The sequence below is a fragment of the Calidris pugnax genome, unplaced genomic scaffold (genome assembly GCF_001431845.1).
Source record: "Calidris pugnax isolate Ruff unplaced genomic scaffold, ASM143184v1 scaffold55, whole genome shotgun sequence".
Lineage (NCBI taxonomy): Eukaryota > Metazoa > Chordata > Aves > Charadriiformes > Scolopacidae > Calidris > Calidris pugnax.
In genome coordinates, this window is record NW_015090832.1 from 3,395,325 (window position 1) to 3,421,900 (window position 26,576).

At 54.0% G+C, this 26,576-nt stretch overlaps 1 protein-coding gene across 2 annotated transcripts in view; it reads left to right on the forward strand.

Moving 5' to 3' along the window:
* Positions 1–26,312, forward strand: part of MYH7B (myosin, heavy chain 7B, cardiac muscle, beta) — a 30,227-nt gene extending 3,915 nt beyond the window's left edge. The window contains exons 5-42 of one of the 2 annotated variants that reach the window (XM_014941261.1): positions 7–34; positions 1,117–1,213; positions 2,425–2,439; positions 3,980–4,072; positions 4,819–4,882; positions 5,004–5,102; positions 6,119–6,222; positions 6,498–6,636; positions 8,270–8,388; positions 9,200–9,349; positions 9,686–9,856; positions 10,571–10,750; positions 10,839–10,971; positions 11,459–11,535; positions 13,021–13,108; positions 13,548–13,665; positions 14,423–14,546; positions 15,047–15,183; positions 15,630–15,885; positions 16,386–16,628; positions 17,011–17,187; positions 17,531–17,676; positions 18,041–18,131; positions 18,749–19,138; positions 20,999–21,125; positions 21,521–21,639; positions 21,883–22,079; positions 22,282–22,631; positions 23,194–23,318; positions 23,587–23,702; positions 23,830–24,022; positions 24,117–24,320; positions 24,427–24,552; positions 24,724–24,894; positions 25,210–25,314; positions 25,683–25,778; positions 25,937–26,074; positions 26,188–26,312. In XM_014941261.1, coding sequence (XP_014796747.1) covers positions 7–34; positions 1,117–1,213; positions 2,425–2,439; positions 3,980–4,072; positions 4,819–4,882; positions 5,004–5,102; positions 6,119–6,222; positions 6,498–6,636; positions 8,270–8,388; positions 9,200–9,349; positions 9,686–9,856; positions 10,571–10,750; positions 10,839–10,971; positions 11,459–11,535; positions 13,021–13,108; positions 13,548–13,665; positions 14,423–14,546; positions 15,047–15,183; positions 15,630–15,885; positions 16,386–16,628; positions 17,011–17,187; positions 17,531–17,676; positions 18,041–18,131; positions 18,749–19,138; positions 20,999–21,125; positions 21,521–21,639; positions 21,883–22,079; positions 22,282–22,631; positions 23,194–23,318; positions 23,587–23,702; positions 23,830–24,022; positions 24,117–24,320; positions 24,427–24,552; positions 24,724–24,894; positions 25,210–25,314; positions 25,683–25,778; positions 25,937–26,074; positions 26,188–26,196 — 5,315 coding nt within the window. In that variant the 3' untranslated portion in view covers positions 26,197–26,312. The remainder of the gene's footprint in view (positions 1–6; positions 35–1,116; positions 1,214–2,424; positions 2,440–3,979; positions 4,073–4,818; positions 4,883–5,003; positions 5,103–6,118; positions 6,223–6,497; positions 6,637–8,269; positions 8,389–9,199; positions 9,350–9,685; positions 9,857–10,570; positions 10,751–10,838; positions 10,972–11,458; positions 11,536–13,020; positions 13,109–13,547; positions 13,666–14,422; positions 14,547–15,046; positions 15,184–15,629; positions 15,886–16,385; positions 16,629–17,010; positions 17,188–17,530; positions 17,677–18,040; positions 18,132–18,748; positions 19,139–20,998; positions 21,126–21,520; positions 21,640–21,882; positions 22,080–22,281; positions 22,632–23,193; positions 23,319–23,586; positions 23,703–23,829; positions 24,023–24,116; positions 24,321–24,426; positions 24,553–24,723; positions 24,895–25,209; positions 25,315–25,682; positions 25,779–25,936; positions 26,075–26,187) is intronic. The other variant, XM_014941260.1, reaches the window with a different exon arrangement.
* The last annotated feature ends 264 nt before the right edge of the window (positions 26,313–26,576 follow it).

Consider the following 26,576-nt stretch of genomic DNA (forward strand, 5'->3'; position numbering starts at 1 on the left):
TTCCAGACCGTGAAAACCAGTCCATGCTCATCACGTAAGTGCCCCTCCATGCCAGGCCCTTTGTGAGTGGTCCAGGCCTCCCCTGCGCCATGCTCCTGGGGGACCCCCTGGGCACCCCCCGGCCATCTTCCCCCTCCTTGTCTCCCGGCAGCTGTCGGTCCCCCCTCTGTCCTTTCCTGCCCAGCCCAGCCTGCTGCCACTGCGCCAGGTGACAAAGCTTTGTCTCCCCCGCACCCCGACAGCTGCCGTGGGGCACCCCAACCCCACTGGCGTCCTCCGGAGGAGCGAGGGGGGGGAAGCAGAGATGGAGGCCAAGGCCAGAGGGAAATGGCGGAGGGGCGGCGGCGGGGGAGGAGGGTGACGTGGGAGGGTGTAGGCCAGGTTGATTTCAAGTGACATATAGATAAGGGCTATATAAAGGACTCTAAAGGACGCTACGCCGCTGCCAGGAGCCACAGCCATTTTTAGCCTCGGCCATAGCCTAATTAGGAAAGGCAGGGGCTGCGGAGGGATGCTTGGCGCGTGTCCGGCGGCAGCTCCGCTCCCCCCCCGGGCTCTTTGTGATCTGGGATTACAATGGCAGAGCCGCTAACTATAGGGATGAGCTCAGTGGGGCCCGCCGGCCACCTGCACCCCGTACCGGGCACTCCAGCCCCCGCTCTCCCCCGGGCAGGGTTCTCCCCAGCGCGGTGCCATGGCCATCTCTGAGCCCCCCCAAAAGAAAGTGGGGTGTGCTGACACCACCCTGGTGGGAGCGGGAGAGGAGGGTTCCTGCCTGATCCCCGACAGCTGAAGCCCTGGGGCCAAGGCTGGATGGCCTTGGTGGGCACTGGCACCTCCCGCCATGTCTTCGGCGGGCAGCTGAGCCCCCGCGGCACCTTCCAGGAGGGTCCGGGCTTGCAGCCGGGATGGATGGAGCTGGGTTTCTAAAGACAAGCCCCCAGGACAAGCACGTACACCCCCAGACTGATGGTGCCAGCCTCCCCATCCCTCCTGGGGAGGGAAGCTCTCCCTCCCAGCACAATGAGCGGGGTGGCAGGTCAGCAGGGTCTCTGGGTGAAGTTTTGCCTGTTCTTTTCCTCATGTCCTTGATCTGTGTATTTCTGTTACTCTAAGCGGAGAATCTGGTGCTGGTAAGACTGTAAACACCAAGCGGGTCATTCAGTACTTTGCCATTGTCGCAGCCTTGGGCGACACACCGGGCAAGAAATTAGTAAGACCCTCTTTTGAAACAAGTTCTTGCTGTTTTCTTCCTTCCTTTCTTTTTTTTTTTTTTTTTCTTTTCGTTTTTTCCCCCCCTCCTTTCTTCTTGTTTTTACTTTTTTTTTTTTTCTTCCCCTGACTTTTTGCGTTTGGAAACATGTTTTGGTCTGACCCACCCAGGGCTTGGCTTTTCCCTGACTTTTGAACAAGCAAGGCTTGAAATTATTCTGCTCAAGGGGAAATGGAGTTGGTTTTTTTTATGTGGCTGCTCAATCTGTGCAGCCTGGAGAGGTGTTTAGATGCTCTCTTTATCTTCTCTTCCTCCTTCAACACCCCACATATCTTCTTCTTAAGGAGCATTAAAAGAATGGAGTAAACTTGCCATTTCCCACCTTGCTTCTTTTAAGCCTTGCTTTTCGCCCTTTTCTCCTCTTTTTTTCTCCTCTTGTTCATTTTGACCCTTTTCTACCTTGTGCTTTTCTTGCTCTTGTTTTGACTCTTGCATTTCTTTGGTGCTGTTATTTTTGAGCTGTCCTTGCAATTGCTTACTTCTTCTTGATACATTGAGGCCCCAGCCTGCTTTTCCCTTGTAGAAGCCAACTGGCTGCTTTAGGTATCAGACAAGCACTACTTCAGCATTATTTTCTTTACTCTTCTTTGGGTTTGGATTTAACTATTCTTGCTTTTTTGACGCATTTCTTGATTTTCTTGAGCTAATCTATTTAACAACTTTTTTGGCATCTCTTGTAAAGTTTAATCCTCCCATTTTTTCTTGGACTTTTTTTGGCACTAAATGGTCATGCCCTGCTTTTCTGACCATGCTTCTTGTGGTTCTTGCCTGGTTTTTCTGGATTTCTAAAGACAATTTTCTTTCCTTCCTCTAGGCAACTCTTGCCACTAAAACTGGGGTAAGTGTTGTAGACTCCTAATCTTTAATGCTGAGGACAGGGTTCTGCTGCACTGCAGAGCAATGGCGGGGTAACGGGGGGTGCCTGTGTGGGGCATCTGCCTTGGGTCTGGGAGCAAGGGCTGCCCCATCACCTGAGGTGTTTAGTTCTCTGCTTGGCTTTGTATCTCCCCCCTTCCCATAGTTTGAAGCTTTGGTGTTTCATCTCTTAGTGACTTTCTACCTTCCTGACTCCAACCTGTCCTTCAAGGGATCATTACTCTTCAAGGGCTCATTTCTAACCAGCACAGTGTTTGTGTGAGGGTGGCATGGAGTCTTCCAAAGGCAAGGTGGAGCCCCCACTCTCTGAGCCAATAAAGACCCCCGCCCCAGCTTGGAGACCCAGCTGAGGGTGGTGGTGTTGAGGGGCAGACTAAGAGCTGCTGCTCTGGCTGCAGACCAGGGCCTTGATGCTGCCTGGGCATGCCACCCCCTGCAAAGTCCTGAAGTGCCTCAGCCCACCACATTACAGGCAGCTGATGACCTTCTCTGGGGTGTATTTCTGAGCTGCTTACTTGGCTCTAAGGAAACAACTGAGTGTCTCTGGAAATCCAGCAAAGGTTCAGTCCCCAGTGCTGCCAGCACCCCAGAGCTCAGCCATTCCAGCAGCTCAGTCGTGTGTCCTTGGCCCTGTGTTTCTCTGAGCTCTGAGGGACAGCCTTGAGCTGATGCACACTCTTGGGTGGGGGATGCTCACTGACACAAGAGTCTCAGACCACTTGGGCAAAAAAAGTGAAGTAGCTGGGGGGCTGAAGCTGTGGGTCTTGGGCCAGCCCCCATTGAATTTCACAGGCCAGACTATTTTAGATCAGGCCGAATTTCAAGATAACAGATTAAAGGATTTCCAGGTGACAAAATACAGTGTGTTAGTAAAGCTGTGATTTGCAGCTGCTTTCTGTCTCTTTTGCCCTTCACACCCCTGGAGCTGCAGAGTTGGGGAGCAGGCGTGGGTCCAACATTGAAAAGAGAGCAAGGCTCTTGGTGGGCAGAGCCCAGAGACGGTGTTTCCCACCCAAGGAAAGCCCTATGGACTGTAATGTGTCAGGGCATGGGCAAAAGGTCTCATGAAAAATCCTGCGCGTGCCTGTGCCACCAAATTGCCTCTGTTGTCAAACCCCGCTGTCCTTCATGTGTTTCTTGCTTCTCTCCTTGAATTCTTGTCCCACTTTGCATGCATTAGGTGGATGCTCTCTCTTTCTCTTTGAACTGTGCATATGAAACATGAGTGGAAAAAATGAGATTGGGGGAAGATTAATCTTAGGCCCTGCTCAAGGAGAGCTCCAGTGAGTTCAGCAGACAGCACCAGCTGGGACCCGTGATGTGTTGCCATCATGCTGTGACCCTGCTGTGCATGTGGTTGGTGTAGGGAGTCGTAGATCAAACCTGTTTTCTGGGTCTCTTCTTTTGCCACATGCTGTGATTTGGACTGTCCGAGACTTTGGTTTGGTGGAAGAGGAGATGTCTGGCAGAGTCAAAGAGCCTGAAATGTTTCAGGCCCTTGGGATGACAGTGCGTGCTTGATCTTGGTTTGCATATTGTAGCAGCCTAAGAAAGGGGCTAAGGACTGCTGTGTGCACAGAGAACAGTGCCCTGGATCTTCAAAGGGACCAGTTTAGGCAAGGAGAAGCCCACAGAGAGCATTGCTGTGAAACCCTGCTCTGCTGACCCCTAAACCCAGCCTTGTGAGACAAGGAGATGCCTCATGAGACAAGGAGAGGCTCTTAAAGCCAGCTAATGCACAGAGCCCCCCTCTCTGTTCCCCTGTGTTGTTGGTTACAGATCCCCTCCGGCTGGGTGGGAGCTCACACATCCTTATGTTTTGTTTTCCAGGGCACCCTCGAAGATCAAATCATTGAGGCTAACCCCGCTATGGAAGCTTTTGGCAATGCCAAAACCATAAGAAATGACAACTCCTCGCGTTTTGTAAGTGTCTTAGCATGACGGAGGGTGAATGTTCTGTGTTTATGTAAGCTGGATGCATCGTTTGTGGTATTGTATTTTTGTACGTTTTGAGCCAAAGGAACATAGCAGGGAGCTAGCCCTGCTTCCTAGTGGGATTGGACAGCTGGGACCAAGTTTTCTCTGATTACGTCAGTAAATGCTCTGCTGGTCATGGCCCTGGTGTCATGGCCTGTGCCTGCAGAGAAGTCCCTTGCGGCCCTTACAGTCCAATTACAAAATTGGGGGCCAGTAAGCACAGCCTGGAGGGCTGGAGCTGGGACAGACAAGTGTACCCCTTCCAGGGAGCAGCGTCCTTTTTGCTAAGCCCAGCCTGGGTCTGCTGTGGGATGCAGAGGTCGTCAAACACAGGTGGACTTGGTGACCTGGAGGAAAGGAGACACTCTGCTGTGGGCAGACTCAATATCACACTGCCCCTCAGAAGCTCTTAGCTTTAAGAGCAAGCCTGAGGACAGGGATTTATTTGCCGTGAGTGAAATTTCTGCCTACCTAGTTTTTAAGCCTTATGCTCTCTGACCCTCTGCACCTTACAAACCAGAGAACTTCACCCACCTACCCCTCACAGAGCCCAGTAACTTGCCTGGCATCAGCAGAAACATCAGAAGTGGGAAATAACCAGTGTCTTGTAGTTACATGAGGTTTCTTGGAGCTGTTCAGAGTGGTACCTGTGTAGCCGAGCCCGGTGCTCAGCTCCCTGCACATGTTTTCAGGGCAAGTTCATCCGGATCCATTTTGGCCCCTCAGGGAAGCTGGCCTCTGCAGACATCGACATCTGTGAGTAGATGTGTGCCAGCTGCAGCGGGGAGGGATTTCATCTCACTGCTTGTGCTGATGCTGGGTCAGCCCCAGGAAAGAAAAAGCCCTCCTCTAACCTCTCTGCCCTATTTGCTTCTAGATCTTCTGGAAAAATCAAGAGTGATTTTCCAGCAACCCAAAGAGCGAAGCTACCACATCTACTACCAGATTCTCTCTGGGAAGAAACCAGAGCTGCAAGGTAAGGCAGCCAAAGCTGCAGCATAGCCTTTGCAGCACCGTGGCTTGAAAATAGCCACAAAGGGCTCTGTTGTCAGCTTTGGCATCCACAGGGAATGAGCAAACCCAGGTCACCATGTAGGTACTACTCTCGAATGTTTTGCTGCACAGGATCATAGGATTGGCGGATAATTCAGGGTGGAAGGGATTGCAAAAGGTCACCTAGTCCAGCCTCCTTTATCCTTATGAACTGAGAAGCCAGACTAAAGCTCTTTCTGCAGCTCTCTAGGAACAGAGAAGTCTAGGTCTGTCTGCAGGGTGGGAATGGGGTTTGCAAAGCCGCTTTGCGTAGAGTCCTCATGTTGTGACTCAGCATGTGCAGGCTGGTTATTTACTCATTTTGAGGTAGGGGGAAGTGTTTTGCAGCCTTCTCTGAGCTCCTTCAGCCACCCTGGCGAGATGACCTGTTTCAGCTGAGCTTGTAAGCAGCCTCACAGCTCACTGGCAGCAGCAGCCCTGCTGTGGTCACATCCTAGATGTGTTCCCCAGGACAGTCCCAGTGAATTTGCACTGGGGTAGTCTTGTGCTCCGAGCAGCCTTGCCCTCCAGTTGCCAGGTCACACAGAGAGCACAGGGAACCTTTCCACACTGCAGAAAGATGGCTGGCACGGTCCCCTGGGGTGGTCAGCCTCTTGGCTGTGGGCTCTTGAGCTGGTTTCTGGCTTGAGAACAATACCTTATTAGGCAGGTCTGGAGAGCTGTGCAGAGCAGTAATCTTATCTGGTGGTCACAAGGACATGGATGGCCACTTCTAAATCAGTCTGCAGCCAAGCCATATCCCAAGATAGCAAGCAGGAGGCACATCACAGAAGAGATGGACCTATGTGTGGGCCTGCCTGGGCTTGAAGAGGCTGTTCCTCCCACCAGCTGGTGCCCTCTAGTTGAGGCTGGTGAAGCCTCACCTCTTCATCTGGGGCCCAGGGTTGCCCCTCTGCCCCAGCTTTGTCTCTCACCCCTTACATGTCCTTCCCCCAACAGATATGCTGCTGCTCTCCCTCAACCCCTACGACTACCACTTCTGCTCTCAGGGCGTAACAACTGTAGACAACCTGGATGACGGCGAGGAACTCATGGCGACAGATGTACGTGCACTTCCTTCACACCTGAGGCGGGGGTCTGGGGAAGGGTAAAGCCTCTTTCTGGGCAGACGTGGGGATGTGTCCTGGCTTTTCTGTGTCTGTGTCCCTCTCTAAATTACCTATGAGCTCTCTCTGATTCCTTGGCTAGGGGCTCACCCGATAGAGCACCCTGCCCAGAGCCACAGGATAGGGAGAGCACCTTAGGAGACAGTGGGAGGACCAACCCTCACTTCAGAGTGGTGATTTTGTTCTATCTGTACTGCTTTGTCTCTCCTCAGCACGCCATGGATATCTTGGGCTTCAGCAACGATGAGAAATACGGCTCCTATAAAATAGTGGGCGCTATCATGCACTTTGGCAACATGAAGTTCAAGCAAAAGCAGCGAGAGGAGCAGGCAGAGGCTGACGGCACTGAAAGTGAGTTTGGCTCCATGCTGCCAGATCTGCCCAGCCTGGGTTGGGCATGCAAATTCCTCCAAGGCCAGACTGTGATAACTTCCCAGAATCATAGAATGGTTTGGGTTGGAAGGGACCTTTAAAGGTCATCTAGTCCAACCTCCCCTGCAATAAGGAGGGACATCTTCAACGAGATCAGGTTGCTCAGGGCCCCATCCAACCTGATCTTGAATGTCTCTAGGGATGGGGCATCTACAATCTCTCTGGGCCTGGCCTGGTCCGAGAAGGTCTGTGACCATGATCCCAAGAAACTAGACTGTCTGAGAACCTGCTTTAGGTGCACAAAGAGAGCTTGTCCTTGAGTGGGCATGTTTAGGACAGCCTTTTCTGAAAGCCCGAGGTGGTGTCATCTGCATCAGACTCACCTCAGCAACCTCACAGGCTGTCACACCCTGGCTTCGCTTCACCTTATTCAGTGTTCTCCTGCCCTTCATCACCTCTTCTCTTGCACTTCATTAGACAGTCTTCCAGAGCAGGTCATCCATGGAATATGAGCCAGGCCATAATCAGGACTGCAAGGACCTGCTCAACTCACAGCCTCCTAAAGAGCAGTTAGAGTAGGACACAGTCACTGTCTAATACTTTTCCTTGTTTGTTGCTTAGGAAAATCCAATGCAAATCACAGAGCAAACCTGAAAATTCAGAAAAATCGGAGCCCAAATAATTTTTATTGCTTTCACACTGCTGCATTATGCCGGGCTTCCAGGGATAAGGGAGCAGGCTTCAAGGAGAGGGTGACTTTCCAGCACATGGAAAGATGAGAATCGGGGGCCCTATCACTTAACTGGAGGGATTAAGCAGTAACTGTACATCAGCTGAGGCAGGGATCCAGCAGAAATGAGTGCCTGGATCAGACCTTGTCAGGCTAACATTCATGAAGGAAGAGTTCCTCTTGCCTGAGGAATGTCAACACAGGATTCAGCTGCTACCTGGTCATTAAAGAAGATTTTGATCTAGCAGTGATTTCCCTACAGAGGTGATTTCTAGCTACAATCTGCTATTAGGAGTCTTTGAGAGATAAGCGAGAAAATCACCCCTCTTCTGGTCACTTCAAATTCCCTGCATGGGAATCCAAGCTTCCACTGGAAAAATGCATAGAGACCCCAGATCAAGAAGTCTCAAAAACCTGATAGGCACCTGATAAAGTGCAGCAAGTCTGCGATGGCCATCTCCTCCAACCAGTAACTTCTCAGGCAGGAGATCTGGACTTTAAAAGCATCATAAAACATCCAAGATAAGAAATCCCACTAGGCACTGGAGGGGTCTCTGGATCAGGTGGAAATGCATAGAGAGCCCAGATCAAGAAGTCTCAAAAACCTGATAGGCACCTGATAAAGTGCAGCAAGTCTGCGATGGCCATCTCCTCCAACCAGTAACTTCTCAGGCAGGAGATCTGGACTTTAAAAGCATCATAAAACATCCAAGATAAGAAATCCCACTAGGCACTGGAGGGGTCTCTGGATCAGGTGGAAAAACTAGTCTAGTTAGCACTGATCAGCAGAAGAGCTAGTGATTTTTTTCTTTTCTTTTTTTTTTTTTTTTTCCTTCCTGGGGCTTCCTTGCTGGCTCCTCATGCCTTTGTACTCTTTTGCAGGTGCTGACAAAGCTGCCTACCTCATGGGGATCAGCTCAGCTGACCTCATCAAGGGGCTGCTCCACCCTCGTGTGAAAGTGGGCAATGAATATGTGACCAAAGGTCAGAACGTGGAACAGGTGAGTGTGCCAGGACACAGGCTCCCTGCTCACACTGGTATGTGGCTCCTCTGCAGGCAGGCTCACCATGACATGTTCTCTGCACAGGGCAACCAGTGCTTCCATTCACTCTCTTGGGTTTAGGAGGAGACTCAGAGCAGCACGAGAAGATGTATCCACAGTTACTGGCTTTTAGCAGCTGGGGAAGTTGGTGCAGAGCTGGCAGATAACTCTGGATACTAACCAAGGTGGAGGGTTCAGTTCAGTATCTCTGAAATGTGGAGTGGATCATAGCCTGAAGAGGTTCAGTTTCTATGGATCTGCTTCAGAGACTCCCATAAACAGCTCAGCACTGGAAAGTAGAAAACTAATCTAAATACTGATCTAAAATTCATCTAAACTAATATTGTGGGAGACTCAAATGCACCAAAAACGTATCTTGTCAGATTCCAGCCGCATCACAGTTAGGAATCCAAACCTGGCCTGAATAGTGCAAGCCAGTCCTCGAGTAAAATTCAAGAGGTCTGTAGGAGCTTGTGTCTTATCCAAAGTGAGCTGTAGGCTCTGGCCACACACAGGCCTTCTGAAAATATCACTTGAGACTGGATCTGTATCCTAAGATCTTGGAGGCTAAGCCCAGGCCAGGGACATGTGAACACAGTTGTGAGCATGTGAAAACTAATCTTTGAGCCTGCCCTGTAACCATGAACTCCCTGGATCTGTCTGTCTGTCCTTTGTGTACCAAGAGGAGCTCTATTCTTTGGCCTCTAGCCCCTACAAAAGCAGGGAGAAGCATAGAGCTCATGATCTGCTCTATGATTTGCTTTGGCAGGTTGTCTATGCTGTGGGAGCCCTGGCTAAAGCCACCTATGATCGTATGTTCAAGTGGCTGGTGACTCGGATCAACAAGACCCTAGACACCAAGCTGGCCAGGCAGTTCTTCATCGGAGTACTGGACATTGCAGGCTTCGAGATCTTTGACGTGAGTTCTGCTGGTGCTCTGCAATGGGTTTGGGGGGATGTTGTAGCTAGATCAGTCCCCTGGTGTCTGACAACTCTGTCTTCTCCAAGAAACTGCTGGCCTTGGTAAGAAAAAGAGCTGTTGTCTGAATTAATTTATCTGGAGCAAACAGGCAGCTCACAAGGACTATTCCAATATTGCTGTGAGCACATCTCCAGTGCTTCCTGGCTACCTGCTCTGGGAGCAATCCAGCTGATCCTGGCAGAGGTCACTCTTCACACTCAGACGAAGTAGAAGAGTGAATCCCTCCACCTCTGGAGCTTCTCCTTCTGATGCAGGTTTGTTTTGTTCTTGCAGTTCAACAGCTTTGAGCAGCTGTGCATCAACTTCACCAATGAGAAACTGCAACAGTTCTTCAACCACCACATGTTCGTCCTGGAGCAAGAAGAATACAAGAAGGAAGGCATCGAATGGGTCTTCATTGACTTTGGCCTGGACCTGCAGGCTTGCATCGACTTGATTGAGAAGGTAAAACATGAGTCAGGGCACAGGAATGGTACTTCTGGTAGGTGGCTTTTTTGCAAGACTGAAATAGTGACGGGTGCTCTGCTACCAGAAATGAAATTATTCCCTCCCCAGGCACTGGCAAGTGCCTAGATTTGTTTTCCCCACACTTACAGCTCAGAGCCTTCAGATCATTGAGTCCTTGTTGGCACAAATGTTGACTGTATGAAAATATAGAAGTTCTGTTCCTACCCACCAGTGAGCCACAAAACCTGGTGTGGCCTTTTCTTCCAGACAACAGTGATCTCTGCCCCTTTTTTCCTACCCGCTTTCTGCCCCTCAGTGCCTCTTACTTGAGTACTTGCTGATTCAGAGCAGAGCAGCTGGTATAAAAGATTTCCACTCTTACAAAATCACCTTTTATTTTTTTTGGAAAGGAGTAAATCTGTAAGAATACTGGAAAGGATTTCCCCTTCCCAACAATCTGATGGACCTGGACAACCCTCCATGTCTGGCAGGCCTGGCCAGTCCCACTCTGACTGGCTGGAGGTCACATGTGGTCTGGAATACACCACTGATAGTTTGCCCCATGGTCAATGTCTTGCAACATTTGCCTGAATGAGTTCTCCCAAGTCAATCCTTGTCTCACCTTGCTCAGTGGCACAGAGAATCCTCCATTCTGGGGTGGGACGTGGCATTACTGAGCTCAAACCTCTTTATACCACTTTCTCCCTGCAGCCACTGGGAATCCTGTCCATCCTCGAAGAGGAGTGCATGTTCCCAAAAGCTTCTGACATGTCGTTCAAAGCTAAGCTCTACGACAACCACCTTGGGAAGTCACCCAACTTCCAGAAGCCCCGGCCAGATAAAAAACGGAAATATGAGGCCCACTTTGAGCTGGTGCACTATGCTGGTGTGGTACGTCCCTTGTCAGCTCTTCCACAGCATCCACACCTTCCCTCTTGCATGGGCTGTCCTTACCTTTGCCTCTCTCCTCTGGTGACAGGTGCCGTACAACATCATTGGATGGTTGGACAAGAACAAGGACCCCCTGAATGAGACAGTGGTGTCTGTCTTCCAAAAATCCCAAAACAAGCTCCTGGCCTCCCTCTATGAGAACTATGTGGGCTCTACTTCAGGTGAGGAAAAACCTCACCCCTTTTTTGGCCTCTGTCTCTCCCTCCCTTTGCACCAAATCCTCCCCACACCCAACTGTTGGAGCAGCATTCCTGCACCAAGCAGCCTGGGCAAAGGGAAGACCCACACTGACCCCTAAAACCTCTCTGATCTGGGTAGGTGGATACTCTGGACTTGCAGTGCTGGCCCAGGGGCTTTAGGTGGGTGGTTAGGACCAGGCTGAGCTTGTGCAGTGCTGTAGAGCTGTCCTGGTGGCCCTGTGACTTGGGATGTGTGAAGGGGTCTCCTGTTACCAAGAGCTGAGGAGCAACAGCCAGAGTTGGGTGCTGTGGGAGATCTTTTTGGTGGTCTGTTTCTATGCTCTGCAACAGGGCATTCTGTAGAGAGCAGGTGCTGTGGGTGCTTCAGGGGTGTTTGAGGGTGCTCCTGAGTCCTCCAAGCCGAGCAGATGCTTTGCTGATGTAATCAATCAATATTTCAACCCAACAGAGGAACCTCACAAGCCAGGGACCAAGGAGAAACGTAAAAAGGCAGCTTCTTTCCAAACAGTGTCGCAGCTACACAAGGTAAGAGCCAGCCCCTCATCCAAGGCCATGAGGGAAGCCTTTTCAGAGTGTCCCAGTATCAGTCCCACTTCCCTGCCAAGACTTTGGGGTATCTTGCACTTGAGCTCCTGGGGCCTGAAGGACCACCAAGGCTCCTGAAGGACCAGCACTAAGGCAAAAGCTCCTAACACCCTTTCGTCCCTGCGTGAGGGACCTGTGCCTGGCAGAGTCCCAGCCCTGTGCCCAAGCTGCTAGAGAGGGACATGAAGCTCCAGGCTGGGAGAGCCATGGCTCCCTTTGAGCTGGAGCTTGTGCTGCTTCTGCCCGTGTGACGCTTGCGCTGCTCAGCAGCTCCTTCACCTTTGAGAGAGCGGCAGTTAAGACTTGTAGTGATGTTTAGATAATGTATTACATGAACATCACTTTAAGTCTGTGCTACTTCTCTCCTCATTCTTGTCGGCGGGAAGGACAGCCTTTGGGCAGAAGAAAATGGAGGATCTTACAGGTCTCTGAGCAGGCAGCTCTCTGTTGTCCTGTCCAGGGAGGTGACCTGAGCTATTTGGCAGCTCAGGATAACACACACCCCAGTTCCCATCCTCACCACAGGAGTTATTTGTCCACCTTAGAGCTTAAGCAACTGGAAAACAGCACAGAGGGGTGTGTGAGCCCAAAGCTGTGTCCTGCCATGACAGCCTTGTGGTGACAGGGTGCTCAAAGAGGGCAGCGCTTGTGTCAGAGTCCCCATGCAGGAAGATGTGTGACTTTCTTCCTCCTGAATAGTCACAGGCCTTGGGGAAAAAGCTGTCTGTGGTGAGAAGTTGCCCCATGATGACACGGAGCTGTGGGAAAGCATTCCCTTCCCCGAGCTGGTCCTGGACAGGGTGAGCCTGTATGAGCAGGGGAAGGCAGCCTGGAAAGATGGATGGTGCAGATGCCTTTCCCACAAGAAAAGGCAGGGCCATGTCTTGGCTTGAGCCCTGACTTGGAGAGAAAAGGAGGTCCAGGCTGGATAAGCAGGGTCCCTTGTCACAGCCGAAGGGTGTGGATGGCACTGTGGGGGTACAGGGAGAACCTGGCCCTGGGGATGCCACCACTAGACTTGCAGGACACTGAGGGCAGGGCTGATGGAGAGCAGCAGAGCTGTGTACCAGGAGTACGCTCAGTCCCGTGTTCCCGGCTCTCCCCTGCAGCAAAACTTTACCTACAAATACTTGGGAAGCATCTGGCACCTCTCTCTGGCATAGCAAAACCTGCAGATGCCATTTGGCACGTCTGCCAGCCCAGTCCCCTCTGCCATTGCTCCCACCCAAGCAGAAGGCAGTGGTCCTGCTACGGGGCTGCCCAGAGAGCAGCCACGCAGAAGGAAATTCCCCCTCTCTCATGAAGAGTGGTGAGGAGCTCTCGGTGTCCGTTCTCTCCCTGCCTGGGGGGTAAGGGGCTGGAGAGAAGTGTTGTAGGGGAACAGAGCTGTCTCTTCATGCCTCATCCCCTCTGTCTGCCCTACAGGAGAATCTCAACAAGCTGATGACCAACCTGCGCTCCACTCAGCCCCACTTTGTCCGCTGCATCATCCCCAACGAGACAAAGACCCCAGGTATGCAGGGACTGGCAGTCCCCTTGGGTGACATGTGCATGTGGGAGCTGGCAGGGACTCTTGCACCCACCTTCTCCCCAGCCCTTCTCTTGTAGCAGTTCTGCTGCTGCTGAGACCTGGCCCATGTCAGCATGGAAACCACTGTGACCCATGCCAGTCTTCTCTACTGAGGAGAATGGGTTTTGCCACACTTCCCATTTTGCTGGGCATTGATGGTTGGGCTGCCTTGCCCTTAGGTATAGCAGCAGGCACGGATGGGGCTGATTTCCACCATCTGGGGCCCAGGCTGGAACACTAGTGCTCAGCACAGGCCTGCAGGACAGATTACCACCTGTCTTCAAAACCATGGGCTGTTTCCAGAGCTCAGGCCCATGATGCAGCTCCATTTCCCCTTTCCTCTTGGGCTGAACGTCTGCCCTATCTTTGGTTTCACCCTTAGGAGCCATGGATGCCTTCCTGGTGCTGCACCAGCTGCGGTGTAATGGTGTCCTTGAAGGGATCCGCATCTGCCGTAAGGGATTCCCCAACAGGATCCTCTATGCAGACTTCAAGCAGCGGTAATTCCCCTCTTCTTCCTTGCCCAGCAGCCCACACGTGTTCTGGGGGGGTGAAAGACTTGCCCTGGCTCTGACCTGCTCCCCAGCTTGTGTGGGCTGGTCTGGACCACCACAGGATGTCCAGTGCGTGCACAGTTCAGGATAGTTTTGCTGCTGGCTCTCTGGTGCCAGACATGGATACTTTGCTGCCCGACATGATGAGACAGCACAGTGGTGATGTTTGAGATACTGAATGCAGGGCTGGTGCAGGTGCATTGTGGCAGGGCCACCAGGTCTGCCAATCCTGGCTCAGACTTCTCTCTGCCCTTGGATCATAGAACCATAGAATGGTTTGGGTTGGAAGGGACCTTAAAGATCAGCGAGTTCCAACCCCTGCCCTGGGCAGGGACACCTCCTCTCAGACCAGGTTACTCAAAACCCCAAATCCTAGTCTTGAACACTTCCAGGGATGGAATCCTTACCATTCTCCAGGCTGGCCCCATCCACCCTGCTTGGCCTGGGCCTGACCAGGCATGGGGTCTTCTGCACAGTCTTCCTTGTGTTCAGGGACTAAGATCTGGCAGGGTTCCCTGGTGTCTGCTCTGCAGAAGAGCCCATACTTTGCCGTGGAGCTCCTGATTCATATACTGGTCCAGCCTGTGCTGTCCAACATATTTCCAGGGGGAACTGGAATGACTGGGGTACAGGTATGATGATGGAGCCATCAACTCTGTGCTGGAGTTCTCTTGCATGTCCTCTCTCTGCTTTGTCCCTGCAGCTACCGTATCCTGAATCCAGCAGCTATTCCAGATGACAAGTTTGTGGACAGCAGAAAGGCTACAGAGAAGCTGCTGAGCTCCCTGGAACTGGACCACTCGCAGTACAAGTTTGGTCATACCAAGGTGAGACCAGGCAGCTGGTCCTCGGGAGAAGGACATTGCCTCTTCTGTCTCTCTGCAATCCCAGTTTGTTCTCCGTGCCCAGCTTGCTCTCTGCCTGGCCACCACCCTGCTGAAGCCCTGCACTCTGCAGGTTGAGTGTGGTCCTTGAAGGGACTGAGGAGGGCAGAGGGAGAAACAGGTTGGGAAGAAAAAGGTCTGAGCAGAAGGTCACTGCTGACCTGGATCTCATACCACCCAACACAGCAGCTAGTCCCTGCTGGGGGATGCGAGGGGATGTGCAGGGCAGGGAGGTTTGATGTCCAGCCTTGTGTGGGTGCTCCCCCAACCAGTGCAGAGTGTGGGTGTGTGCCTCCCAGGGAGGACACCTAAACTTGCAGCTTGTAGCCCTCACTGCTCTGTGTATCTCTGCTTTGGGCCCATGTCTCTCTGACAGGTGATGTTAACCCCTGAGCCCTCTGTCCTCTCTGGTGTTGACTCTGTTCTCACTGTCTTGTCTGCAGGTGTTTTTCAAGGCTGGTTTGCTGGGCTTGCTGGAAGAGATGCGAGATGAGCGTCTGGCCAAGATCCTGACCATGCTGCAGGCCAGAATCCGTGGGCACCTCATGCGCATTGAGTATCAGAAGATCATCAGCAGGAGGTAGAGTTGTGGGGGGAGGCAGAACTTTGTGGGCATCCGTCCTTGCTCCTTCTGCACATTTCAGAGGGTTTGACCTGTGGGGCTTGCCTATGGCCGGCAGTGGTTGGGCAAGGCCCTGTCCTGAAGGGATGGAGGCAGACCTGTAAGAACTCTGCCATGACCTGGTAGGGAGGGTCAGTGTATCTAGGTGAGGGGAGCCTTTGGTTTCCACTTGAAGATTCAGAGGGATGTAGAGTGAGAAGACCTGACAGCCAGGCCACACTACCCATCTCACTATGGCCACTGCAGTGTGCAGACAATGTACCATTCATTCAACCTACTGCCGTTTGCCCTCCTGGTGGAGAATAGAGCCATGTCCAAGCCTGCAAAAGCCAGGTCTCTGCTGTGGTGAGGATGAGAAGTGGGGAATCAACACCCATGATGGTGCTGTGCTTCTATCCCTCCAGGGAAGCCCTCTATACCATTCAGTGGAACATCAGGGCCTTCAATGCTGTCAAGAACTGGTCCTGGATGAAGCTGTTCTTCAAGATCAAGCCTTTACTCAAGTCTGCTCAGACTGAGAAGGAAATGTCCAACCTGAAGGAGGAGTTCCAGAAGCTGAAGGAGGCTCTGGAGAAGTCCGAGGCTAAGAGAAAGGAGCTGGAAGAGAAACAGGTCTCCATGACCCAGGAGAAGAACGATCTGGCTCTCCAGCTGCAGGCAGTGAGTGCTTCACTCTCTCTCTGGAGGTGTAAGCATAGTACAGAGTCCATGGGTGGACGAAGGAGCAGAGCGTGATAGATCCCTCCTTCAGTCTCTTGCAGTTCTGAGACCCCTCATTGCCACAGTCTGTTTGAATTGCGACGTTAGGGTCGGAGCAAACCTGAAACAATGGGAAAGTGTGATCTCCTCGCATTGGAGGGGGAAGGATGGGAGTGTTTGCTTGCCAAGCTCTGGCTAATCTGTGCCATTTTTGTACAAGGAAGCATCAGTCTAGTGTTTCCTTCCTCTGAAAAATTTAATTGTAGTTAGCTCTTGGGCCCCGGTTAGCGTTAGTTGAAAAAGGGCATTGACTGGAGCTTTTGTGCACCCAAGCACCTTGGCTTGCTCTGCACTTTCCACAAGGAGAGCTCCAACTCTGGGCCAAGGTAGCATAGCTGAGAGCCTGCTGGGATGCTCTTGGGGCAGGTGGATGAGCACCAGCTCTCCTGTGCCTGCCCCAGGAGCAAGACAACCTGGCAGACGCAGAGGAACGCTGTGACCTGCTGATCAAGTCCAAGATCCAGCTGGAGGCCAAGGTGAAGGAGCTGACGGAGCGTCTGGAGGATGAGGAGGAGATGAACTCAGACCTCACCGCCAAGAAACGCAAGCTGGAGGATGAGTGTGCAGAGCTGAAGAAGGACATTGATGACCTAGAGATCACGCTGGCCAAGGTGGAGAAGGAAAAGCATGCCACTGAGAACAAGGTAACTGACCCTTCCTGCAGAGTACAGCCTTGTTGTCCAGGAGCCTCAGTGCTTGTGGTAGCACCAAAGAGAAACGTCAAGGACAAGGCTGCTGGTGTGTGGGAGCTGGGGCAAGGTAGAGTGCAAAAACGTGTGGGAGAGGGCAAAACCCTCTGGTGTCCTGCCTCATGGCACAGGGCTGGTATGGGCAAACAGTTCTGTGCAATGGCAAGTGATTTGGGGCACTGACAAACCGTCTGGTGGAACCAGCCTGGCCAAGGGGAGGGGGCTGGCAGCTGCTGTTGATCGTGGACTCCTGCCTTTCATGGGTCAGGCTACTGTATTAGCTTTGCTTCCCCTGTTCCTGAGAAGATGCTCTTAATTTTTGACCCCACGGATCTAGGTTAAAAACCTGATAGAAGAGATGGCTGCTCTGGATGAGGTCATTGCCAAGCTGACGAAAGAGAAGAAAGCACTACAGGAGGCCCATCAGCAGGCTCTGGATGACCTGCAGGCTGAGGAAGACAAGGTCAACACACTGACTAAAGCCAAGGTCAAACTGGAGCAGCAAGTGGATGATGTGAGTCCACAGGCCAGTGACAGTGAAGTGAGAGAGGTTTGGGACAGGAACAAGCCCAAAGGCTGCCCCTGAACATTATCTGGAGGGTGGGATCGTTATCAGATCCCCATTTATTATGGCCAGTTAATGAATAACCCCATGGACAAATTGCCTCTGAACCAAGAGATGGTCCAGACTACCCCATGGAGAGCAGTTCTGGGCTGAGGGAATGGGACTGGAGACCAACTAGGCAACAACTCTGGATCCTGGGGGCTGGGTGAAGTTCCCACAACAATGGACATGGGGAAGGTTTGGGCTAAGGAGGGTCCTTTCCCTCACTAGCCTGTCTCCTTTCGCTCTTCAGCTGGAAAGCTCTCTTGAACAAGAGAAGAAACTCCGCATGGACCTGGAAAGAGCAAAGAGGAAGCTTGAAGGAGACCTGAAGTTGACACAAGAATCTGTAATGGATCTGGAGAACGACAAACAGCAGTTGGAGGAGAAACTCAAAAAGTAAGTGTGCAATATGTGCCTGGTCTGTGTCCTTACTGTGCTAGGAAAGACTTGTCTGGTGGGATCCTAACATGGAACTGGGATGTCAGCTACAAGTACAGACTTCATCACTCACGGCCCATTCTCATTGGGGAACTGGAGAACATCACCTAGGGATCTCACAGGGAAAACCTCTGAGTCAGAGTCCACTTGAAACCTCACTCAGAGCAGTCTATGCTCTGCTTCTTACTCCTGCAGCCCCTTTCCTCTATGGGTTGATTTGTTTGTCCCCTGGACCTGGGTGCAGGGAACCATCTTCAGAAGCCGGAGGGACTTGGCAGGACACCATTTGTCTGACCAGAGGCTTTGCTTTCTTTCTGTACAGGAAAGACTTTGAAATGAGTCAACTGAATTCAAGGATTGAGGATGGGCAAGTGACTGAGGCCCAGCTGCAGAAGAAGATCAAGGAGCTGCAGGTATGGTGGGAAGAGCTGTTCTCACAGCCCAGGAGTCCTACATTTCCATCAGATGTAGTGTGTTGGAGAATCTGTACGGGCCAGCCCCTCTCTGAGCACAGGTGCATCTCCTTGGCCAATGAGGGATGAAAAAAGCTGGCATTGTTAGGAGAAGCAAAACCCTCTGCCAAAATTTGGTGGACTGAACATTAAAGAATGAACTATTGAGGTGAAAGCTAATAGTCCCATTAGAAAGAGCTTCTAGGATGTACTTCTCTCTCCAGTCTAAAACCTTAAATCCAGTGCCCAAACTGAAGATCAAATCTAGAATGTTGGGCTTCTTCCAAGCAGAGACAGGCCTCCAGGTTCAGGCTGTTTGCATGATGGCTTCCCACCAAGGGAAAGCTGGTGTCAGCCTGGGTCCTGATGGCAAGGTGCAGAGGAGAGCAGAAGCTCTGCAAAAAATCTGCTAAGGAGCACCAGGCATGCCTGCCTCAGAGAGCCCCAAAACAGCCCAAATATTTGCTCCAGGCTGGTGGCTTGTTGCTCCTCAGCATCTGAGGAGACACTTTTCTCCATCACGGGGATCAAAGATGCTGGAGCTTGACCAGTTTGCTGCCATATGGTGTCTCTGCCAGGCCCGCATTGAGGAGCTGGAGGAGGAGCTGGAGGCTGAGCGTGCTGCCAGAGCCAAGGTGGAGAAGCAGCGGGCAGAGGTGTCACGGGAGCTGGAGGAGCTGAGCGAGAGGCTGGAGGAGGCCGGTGGGGCGACGGCCACGCAGCTGGAGATGAACAAGAAGCGGGAAGCGGAGTTCCTGAAGCTGCGGAGGGACCTGGAGGAGGCCACCCTGCAGCACGAGTCCACGGCGGCCGCCCTGAGGAAGAAGCACGCAGACAGCGTGGCGGAGCTGAGCGAGCAGATTGACAACCTGCAGCGTGTCAAGCAGAAGCTGGAGAAGGAGAAGAGCGAGATGAAGATGGAGGTGGATGACCTAACGTCCAACATTGAATATCTGACCAAGAACAAGGTGAGCACCAGTCCTGGACGGGGCTGGTTCAGTTCTTCTGTAAACATCACAGAATCTTCTAGGTTGGAAGGGACCTTAAAGATCATCTTGTCCAACCGTCAACCTAACTGACAAAAATAGACACCCACACAACAAACAAAAAGCAACACCATCACTAAACCATACCTCCCAGCACTACATCAACCCATCTTTTGAACACCTCCAGGGATGGTGCCTCAACCACCTCCCTGGGCAGCCCATTCCAATGCCTGAGAACCCTTTCAGTGAAAAATTTTTTCCTAATCTCCAGCCTGAACCTCCCCTGGCGCAACTTGAGGCCATTTCCTCTTGTCCTGTCCTGTGTATCTGGTTGCAGGGTGTTCAGCACAGTCGTGTCCATGGGACGTTGACTTAGGTTGCTCTTTGCCATGGCAAAGTCCCTCTTCTTCATGAGGTATAGCTTGTCCCTGTGTCCTTATAGCAGTGCTTGCAGGAGGCTTTGCTTGTCCTAGTCAAGTCTGGAGGATCTGGGAAGACATTTCCTGGGAGAGTGACTGCAGAGAGCCACTCTTAGTGTAGCAGAGCTCTGGGTGGCTCCTGGCTCTCTGCCTTGTGTGCAGATGGGATCAGCTGAGCAGGGCAGCAAGGTCCCAGGGTGAGGCTGTGTCCTGGTTTGAGGGACATAGAATCAGAGAATTGTCCAGGTCGGAAGGGACCTTTAAGATCATTGAGTCCAAACATCAACCCAACACTGCCAGAGCCATCACTAACCCATGTCCCTCTGCACCACCTCTGCCCGGCTTTTACATACCTCCAGGAATGGTGTTTCCACCACTTCCCTGGGCAGTCCATTCCAATGCTTGACAACCTTTGCAGTGAAGAAATTTTTCCTAATGTCCATCCTAAACCTCCCCTGGCACAACTTGAGGCCATTTCCTCTTGTCCCATCGCCTGTTCCTTGGGAGAAGAGACCTAATCTCCAGCCTGAACCTCCCCTGGCGCAACTTGAGGCCATTTCCTCTTGTCCTGTCCTGTGTATCTGGTTGCAGGGTGTTCAGCACAGTCGTGTCCATGGGACGTTGACTTAGGTTGCTCTTTGCCATGGCAAAGTCCCTCTTCTTCACGAGGTATAGCTTGTCCCTATGTCCCTATGGCAGTGCTTGCAGGAGGCTTTGCTTGTCCTAGTCAAGTCTGGAGGATCTGGGAAGACATTTCCTGGGAGAGTGACTGCAGAGAGCCACTCTTAGTGTAGCAGAGCTCTGGGTGGCTCCTGGCTCTCTGCCTTGTGTGCAGATGGGATCAGCTGAGCAGGGCAGCAAGGTCCCAGGGTGAGGCTGTGTCCTGGTTTGAGGGACATAGAATCAGAGAATTGTCCAGGTCGGAAGGGACCTTTAAGATCATTGAGTCCAAACATCAACCCAACACTGCCAGAGCCATCACTAACCCATGTCCCTCTGCACCACCTCTGCCCGGCTTTTACATACCTCCAGGAATGGTGTTTCCACCACTTCCCTGGGCAGTCCATTCCAATGCTTGACAACCTTTGCAGTGAAGAAATTTTTCCTAATGTCCATCCTAAACCTCCCCTGGCACAACTTGAGGCCATTTCCTCTTGTCCCATCACCTGTTCCTTGGGAGAAGAGTCCGACCCCCCCTGGCTACCCCCTCCTTTCAGGGAGCTGTAGAGCAAGGTCTCCCCTCAGCCTCCTTTTCTCCAGGCTGAACACCCCCAGCTCCCTCAGCTGCTCCTCACAAGACACGTGCTCCAGACCCCTCACCAGCTCCGTTGCCCTTAATGAGGCAGTCGCTGAGCCCCTCCTGAGCCAATGGTGCTCTCTGGGCAGTGCTGGGTCTCACAAAAGCTTTGCTTGATGCCTGCAGGCCAACGCTGAGAAGCTGTGCCGCACCTACGAGGACCAGCTGAGTGAGGCCAAGTCCAAAGTGGATGAGCTGCAGCGACAACTGACCGACGTGAGCACGCAGCGGGGCAGGCTGCAGACTGAGAACGGTAGGTGTTGGGGATCAGCTGGGGTTCAGCCTGGCAGGCTGTCTTGCTTCTCCCATGGGCCAAAACACATGCGCAGGAGCTCCATCTGGAATGGAGGGGAGTGGTGGGATGTCTGTGCCGTGCCTCCACTCAGGCCATGCAGAGGAAGAGGACCTCTGTGGTGATGCTGGTTGTGCTGAGGGATGTGCTGTGATCTCAGGCATCACAAAGAGGGGTTCCTAGATGTTCCTTCACCTTCAGCTTCTGGTGTCCACTTCTGCCTATGGGCCCCAACTTGCCTGGGACTGCTGGAGGTCTCCATGCAGCTGAAGGCCACAGGCTCTGGCGGGTGAGGGCTAATGCAGATTGCAGCATTTAGGCCCTAGAGTAGCTGGTTTGGCTCTGTTTGAACCCAGGTGAGCTGAGTCGGCTGCTGGAGGAGAAGGAGTCCTTCATCAACCAGCTGAGCCGTGGCAAGACCTCGTTCACCCAGAACATTGAGGAACTGAAGAGGCAGCTGGAGGAAGAGACCAAGGTGCGGCTTCTAGGGCATGGCTGATCTCTGAGTGATGCAGATCTCAGGGACCAGGACGTGTCCTGCTATGGCAGTGGCCTAGATTCTTGGCCTGGGGAAGTGGGACATTCCCTCCACACAGGAGGCCCAAGGGCAGCTCTTAGCCTGCGCAAAACAGAAGTTCTCTCCTGCTGCCACCGATCCCGGCTCCACGGCTGGTGGCCTGGGTCCAGCTGGTCCTCTCATGAGTTCTTCCTTCCTCAGAGCAAGAATGCCCTGGCCCATGCCCTGCAAGCCTCCCGGCATGACTGCGACCTGCTGCGGGAGCAGTATGAGGAGGAGGTGGAGGCCAAGAGCGAGCTCCAGAGGAACTTGTCCAAGGCCAATGCAGAAGTAGCCCAGTGGAGAACCAAGTACGAGACAGATGCCATCCAGAGGACGGAGGAGCTGGAGGAAGCCAAGTGAGTCTCCCAGCAGGAGTCTCTTCCTTGCAGGTGGCAGGTTTCCATTCAAGGATGGGGCTTTCCCAAACCCCAGGGTGAGACTGCACCCTCCTGTCTGAACTTGGGGCTGTTTGGTCAGGCTGTGGCCTCCTCTCCTTAGAGCAGCGAGGTTGGGATGACACTTGGGCTGGGAGTCCTCATCCCTTGGTGTCATCGGCAGGAAGAAGCTGGCCATCCGGCTGCAGGAGGCGGAGGAGGCAGTGGAGGCTGCCCACGCCAAGTGCTCCTCACTGGAAAAGACCAAGCACCGACTGCAGACAGAGATTGAGGACCTCTCGGTGGACCTGGAGCGTGCCAACTCAGCCTGCGCTGCCCTGGACAAGAAGCAGCGCAACTTTGACAGGGTCCTGGCAGAGTGGAAGCAGAAGTATGAGGAGACCCAGGCAGAGCTGGAGGCATCACAGAAGGAGTCACGCAGCCTGAGCACGGAGCTTTTCAAGCTCAAGAATGCCTACGAAGAGTCCCTGGACAACCTGGAGACCCTCAAGAGAGAGAACAAGAACCTGCAGGGTAGGACTGGGCTCAAGCTCTCCCCTTGGCCTCTCTGCCCAGGGCCCTGATCTCAGGGGAAACCCATGGCTCCCCTGTCCTCAGCCGTGTGGTGGGATGGGGGTCCCTTGTAGGCAGGGAGCAGACCTTGGTGCTCAGCTGAGCCTGCCCCATTTCCTCCTTGGAAGGATCAGCAGCCCCACCAGGAAGCCACCGTGTGTCCTGCCCTCTTGCTGGGGACTCTCCAGGCCCAGTGTCACCTGGCTCTTGTGTGCAAATGGTGCATGTTGTGCTGCCAGGAGTGCCATGGCTGCAGCATGACACTGGGTTGGGGGTGCTGACCTTGGAGAAGCAGGTCTCCATGGGTCCTTACACCTCTCCCATGCCCCCTCCTTCACCCAGGGCACAGGGGAGCACTCAGGGCCCAGCAATGAGGGATGGTGCCTCATCCCCAGGCACAACCTCGGCTGCAAAGGGACCAGGGGAACGTGGGCCAACCTTGGGCAAAGGGAAGGGAGTGTCATCTGCATGGGGCTGGCTCTGCAGACCCTGTCCTGACTGAACACCCTTCTGTCCCTGCCAGAGGAAATTGCTGATCTGACTGACCAGATCAGTATGAGCGGCAAAACCATCCACGAGCTGGAGAAGCTGAAGAAAGCCCTGGAGAGTGAGAAGAGCGATATCCAAGCAGCTCTGGAAGAGGCTGAGGTGGGTCCTTCTTTCCCCGATGCATGCACATGCCCACTACCCTCAAGAGCCCCCGTCCCACCCTGGTCAAACAGTGCTGGAGCAGTGACCCACGCTGTGTTGGTGGAGAGACGGTCCTAAGTGGGGTTGTGAAACCCCAACAGCACTCTGGGGTGGCTCCACCTGCCCTGCTCCCCGTAAATCCAGGCTGGGGGGCAAGGCCAGGCTGGGATGGATGGCTGGGGAGATCCGTTGTCCCCTGGGGTCACCTTCTCATGACTGTCTCTAGGGAGCCCTGGAGCATGAGGAGAGCAAGACGCTGCGCATCCAGCTGGAGCTGAACCAGGTCAAGGCTGATATAGACAGGAAGCTGGCGGAGAAGGACGAGGAGTTTGAGAACCTGAGGTGTGTGCTGAGAGGGGACAGGCTGGGCCATCGTTGTGGGAGCTGAGCTGGCACCATGGCCCTGACAGGGCTGCCCCAGAGTGGGTGTCCCCGGGTGGATGGGGCTGATGCATCGTCCCTCCCGCAGGCGCAACCACCAGCGTGCCATGGACTCCATGCAGGCCACGCTGGATGCGGAGGCCCGGGCCAAGAACGAGGCCGTCCGTCTGAGGAAGAAGATGGAGGGAGACCTGAACGAGATGGAGATCCAGCTGAGCCACGCCAACCGCCAGGCTGCCGAGTTCCAGAAACTAGGCCGCCAGCTCCAAGCCCAGATCAAGGTTGGGTGGCCTGGGGTGGGACGGGCTTGGTGCTGTCCCCGCTGCCAGCCCCGGCTCTCCCTCTTGTCCCCACTGACCCTGCTCTGCCCTGCAGGACCTGCAAATCGAGTTGGATGACACTCAACGCCACAACGATGACCTGAAGGAGCAGGCGGCCGCCCTGGAGCGCCGCAACAACCTGCTGCTGGCGGAGGTGGAGGAGCTGCGGGCGGCGCTGGAGCAGGCAGAGAGGAGCAGGAAGCTGGCGGAGCAGGAGCTGCTGGAGGCCACCGAGAGGGTCAACCTGCTCCACTCCCAGGTGAGGAACCACCAGATCCCAGGTCTCTGCTGGCCCTGGAGCAGCAGGAGACTGGTGGCCGTGGTGAAGAGCTGGTCCCTGTGGCACTGCCCTGCTCTCTCCGCAGAACACGGGCCTGATCAACCAGAAGAAGAAGCTGGAGACCGACATCTCCCAGCTGAGCAGCGAGGTGGAGGACGCGGTGCAGGAGTGCCGCAATGCTGAGGAGAAGGCGAAGAAGGCCATCACGGATGTAAGAGTGTGGTGGGGATGGTGCTGTATGGTTGGGCAAGGATGCCCTGCACCATCTGGGGCTGGTGGGTGGGAGGAGAAGGGTGGTTCTCAGAGCTTCTCCATTGAGCCCCTCTGTCTGGCAAGGCTGCCTGACCTTGTTGGTGATTCCCCTGTGCTCTTGGCCTTACAGGCTGCCATGATGGCAGAGGAGCTGAAGAAGGAGCAGGACACGAGTGCACACCTGGAGCGGATGAAGAAGAACATGGAGCAGACCATCAAGGACCTGCAGATGCGCCTGGACGAAGCGGAGCAGATTGCTCTCAAGGGGGGCAAGAAGCAGATCCAGAAGCTGGAGGCCAGGGTGAGGTGGCAGGGGCAGATCCCCGGCTGTGCCACGCAGGAGCTGGGCTCCTGGCACTGTCCCAGCCCCTGTGGCACCAGGCTCTGCAGGGCAATGGCACTGTCCCATCCCTCTGAGGCCAGGCTGGGCCACCGGGGGACCATGGGCAGTGAGGGGCACTCTCTGAGGACCTACAAGCCTGGGGCCAGCTCTGTGCCTTTGCTTTGGGTGGCTCAGCCTTGGCTGTGGATACTTTGAGCTGGGGAAAGGGATTTGACCTCGGCTGGGGCTGGTGGTTGGGAGGAGGGTGCTGAGGTGGCTTCTCTCCACCCGCAGGTGCGGGAGCTGGAGGGAGAGCTGGATTCAGAGCAGAAGAAGATGGCTGAAGCCCAGAAGGGCATTCGCAAGTACGAGCGGAGGATCAAGGAGCTGAGCTACCAGGTACGGCAGCGCTCAGCCCAGCTCCACCCCACCAGGACTTGGCCCAGCTCTCCCTCTGCTCAGAACCTCGTGTTACCCAACACTCCAGCTCTGGCTTGTTCTGGCAAGACGACTTGGGGCTGGGACTGACGAGGGCAGATGGGCTTCTACCTGTCCCAGCATCTGCCACCTGTGTCTTTGTCTTGCTTCTTTCCTGGCATCTCCTAAACTTGGTGGTAGACCAGGGGATGTGAGGCTGGGTTGGTGCTCTCTGCGTGTTAAAGGGCCCTGGCACCACTAGGACACCTGGATATGGGGCAGTCAGAGCCTGAGCTGGGCAGGGGGGAGTGTCTGGTGGGGTCCTGCTAATGGGGCTGGGGCTCTTGCAGGCTGAAGAAGACCGGAAGAACCTGACACGGATGCAGGACCTGATCGACAAGCTGCAGAGCAAGGTCAAGAGCTACAAACGCCAGTTTGAGGAGGCGGTAAGTGCCTGTCCCCACCGCAGCTCTTCTGCCGGGGTGGAGGACGGTGCTCTCCTTCCTGGGGGTGGCCCAGGGTGGCCACAAGGATCACAAGCCAGCACAGGGAGCCTGGTGTCCCGGCTGTGCCCCATGCACCCGCTTCCCTCACCCCCCTCCAGGAGCAGCAGGCCAACTCCAACCTGGTGAAGTACCGCAAGGTGCAGCACGAGCTGGATGACGCCGAGGAACGCGCCGACATCGCCGAGACGCAGGTCAACAAGCTGCGCGCCCGCACCAGGGAGGTCATCACCTCCAAGGTAGGACCCCCCCCCGCCCTTCAACCCACGGCCTCCTCCGGCAGAGTCCTCCCTGCCTCCAGGCCCAGGATCTTCACTGAAGCCCCTTTTGGGGGTTTTTTTTCCTTTCCCAGCACGAGTAGTGGGAGCCCCGTCCTACCCTGTCCTGTCCCCGGCCGCCTGCTGGAGCCTGGAGGGAAATGGCTGCAACAGCCACCGCCAGCTTTGAACCGCCTGAATAAACGTAGATGTGTCAGGACTTGCTCCGTTGTGTCTGTCACAGGGTCACCAGGGCCCTGGGCTCTGCTGCTGGAGACGTGGGGGGCAAAGAGGGGGTTCTTTGGGGACATTCACTGGTGAGGCCTCACCTTGAGTGCTGTGTCCAGTTTTGGGCCCCCTACCATAAAAAAGTCATTGAGGTGCTGGAGCGGGTCCAGAGAAGGGCAACGGAGCTTGTGAGGGGTCTGGAGCACAAGTCTTATGAGGAGAGGCTGAGGGAGCTGGGGGTGTTCAGCCTGGAGAA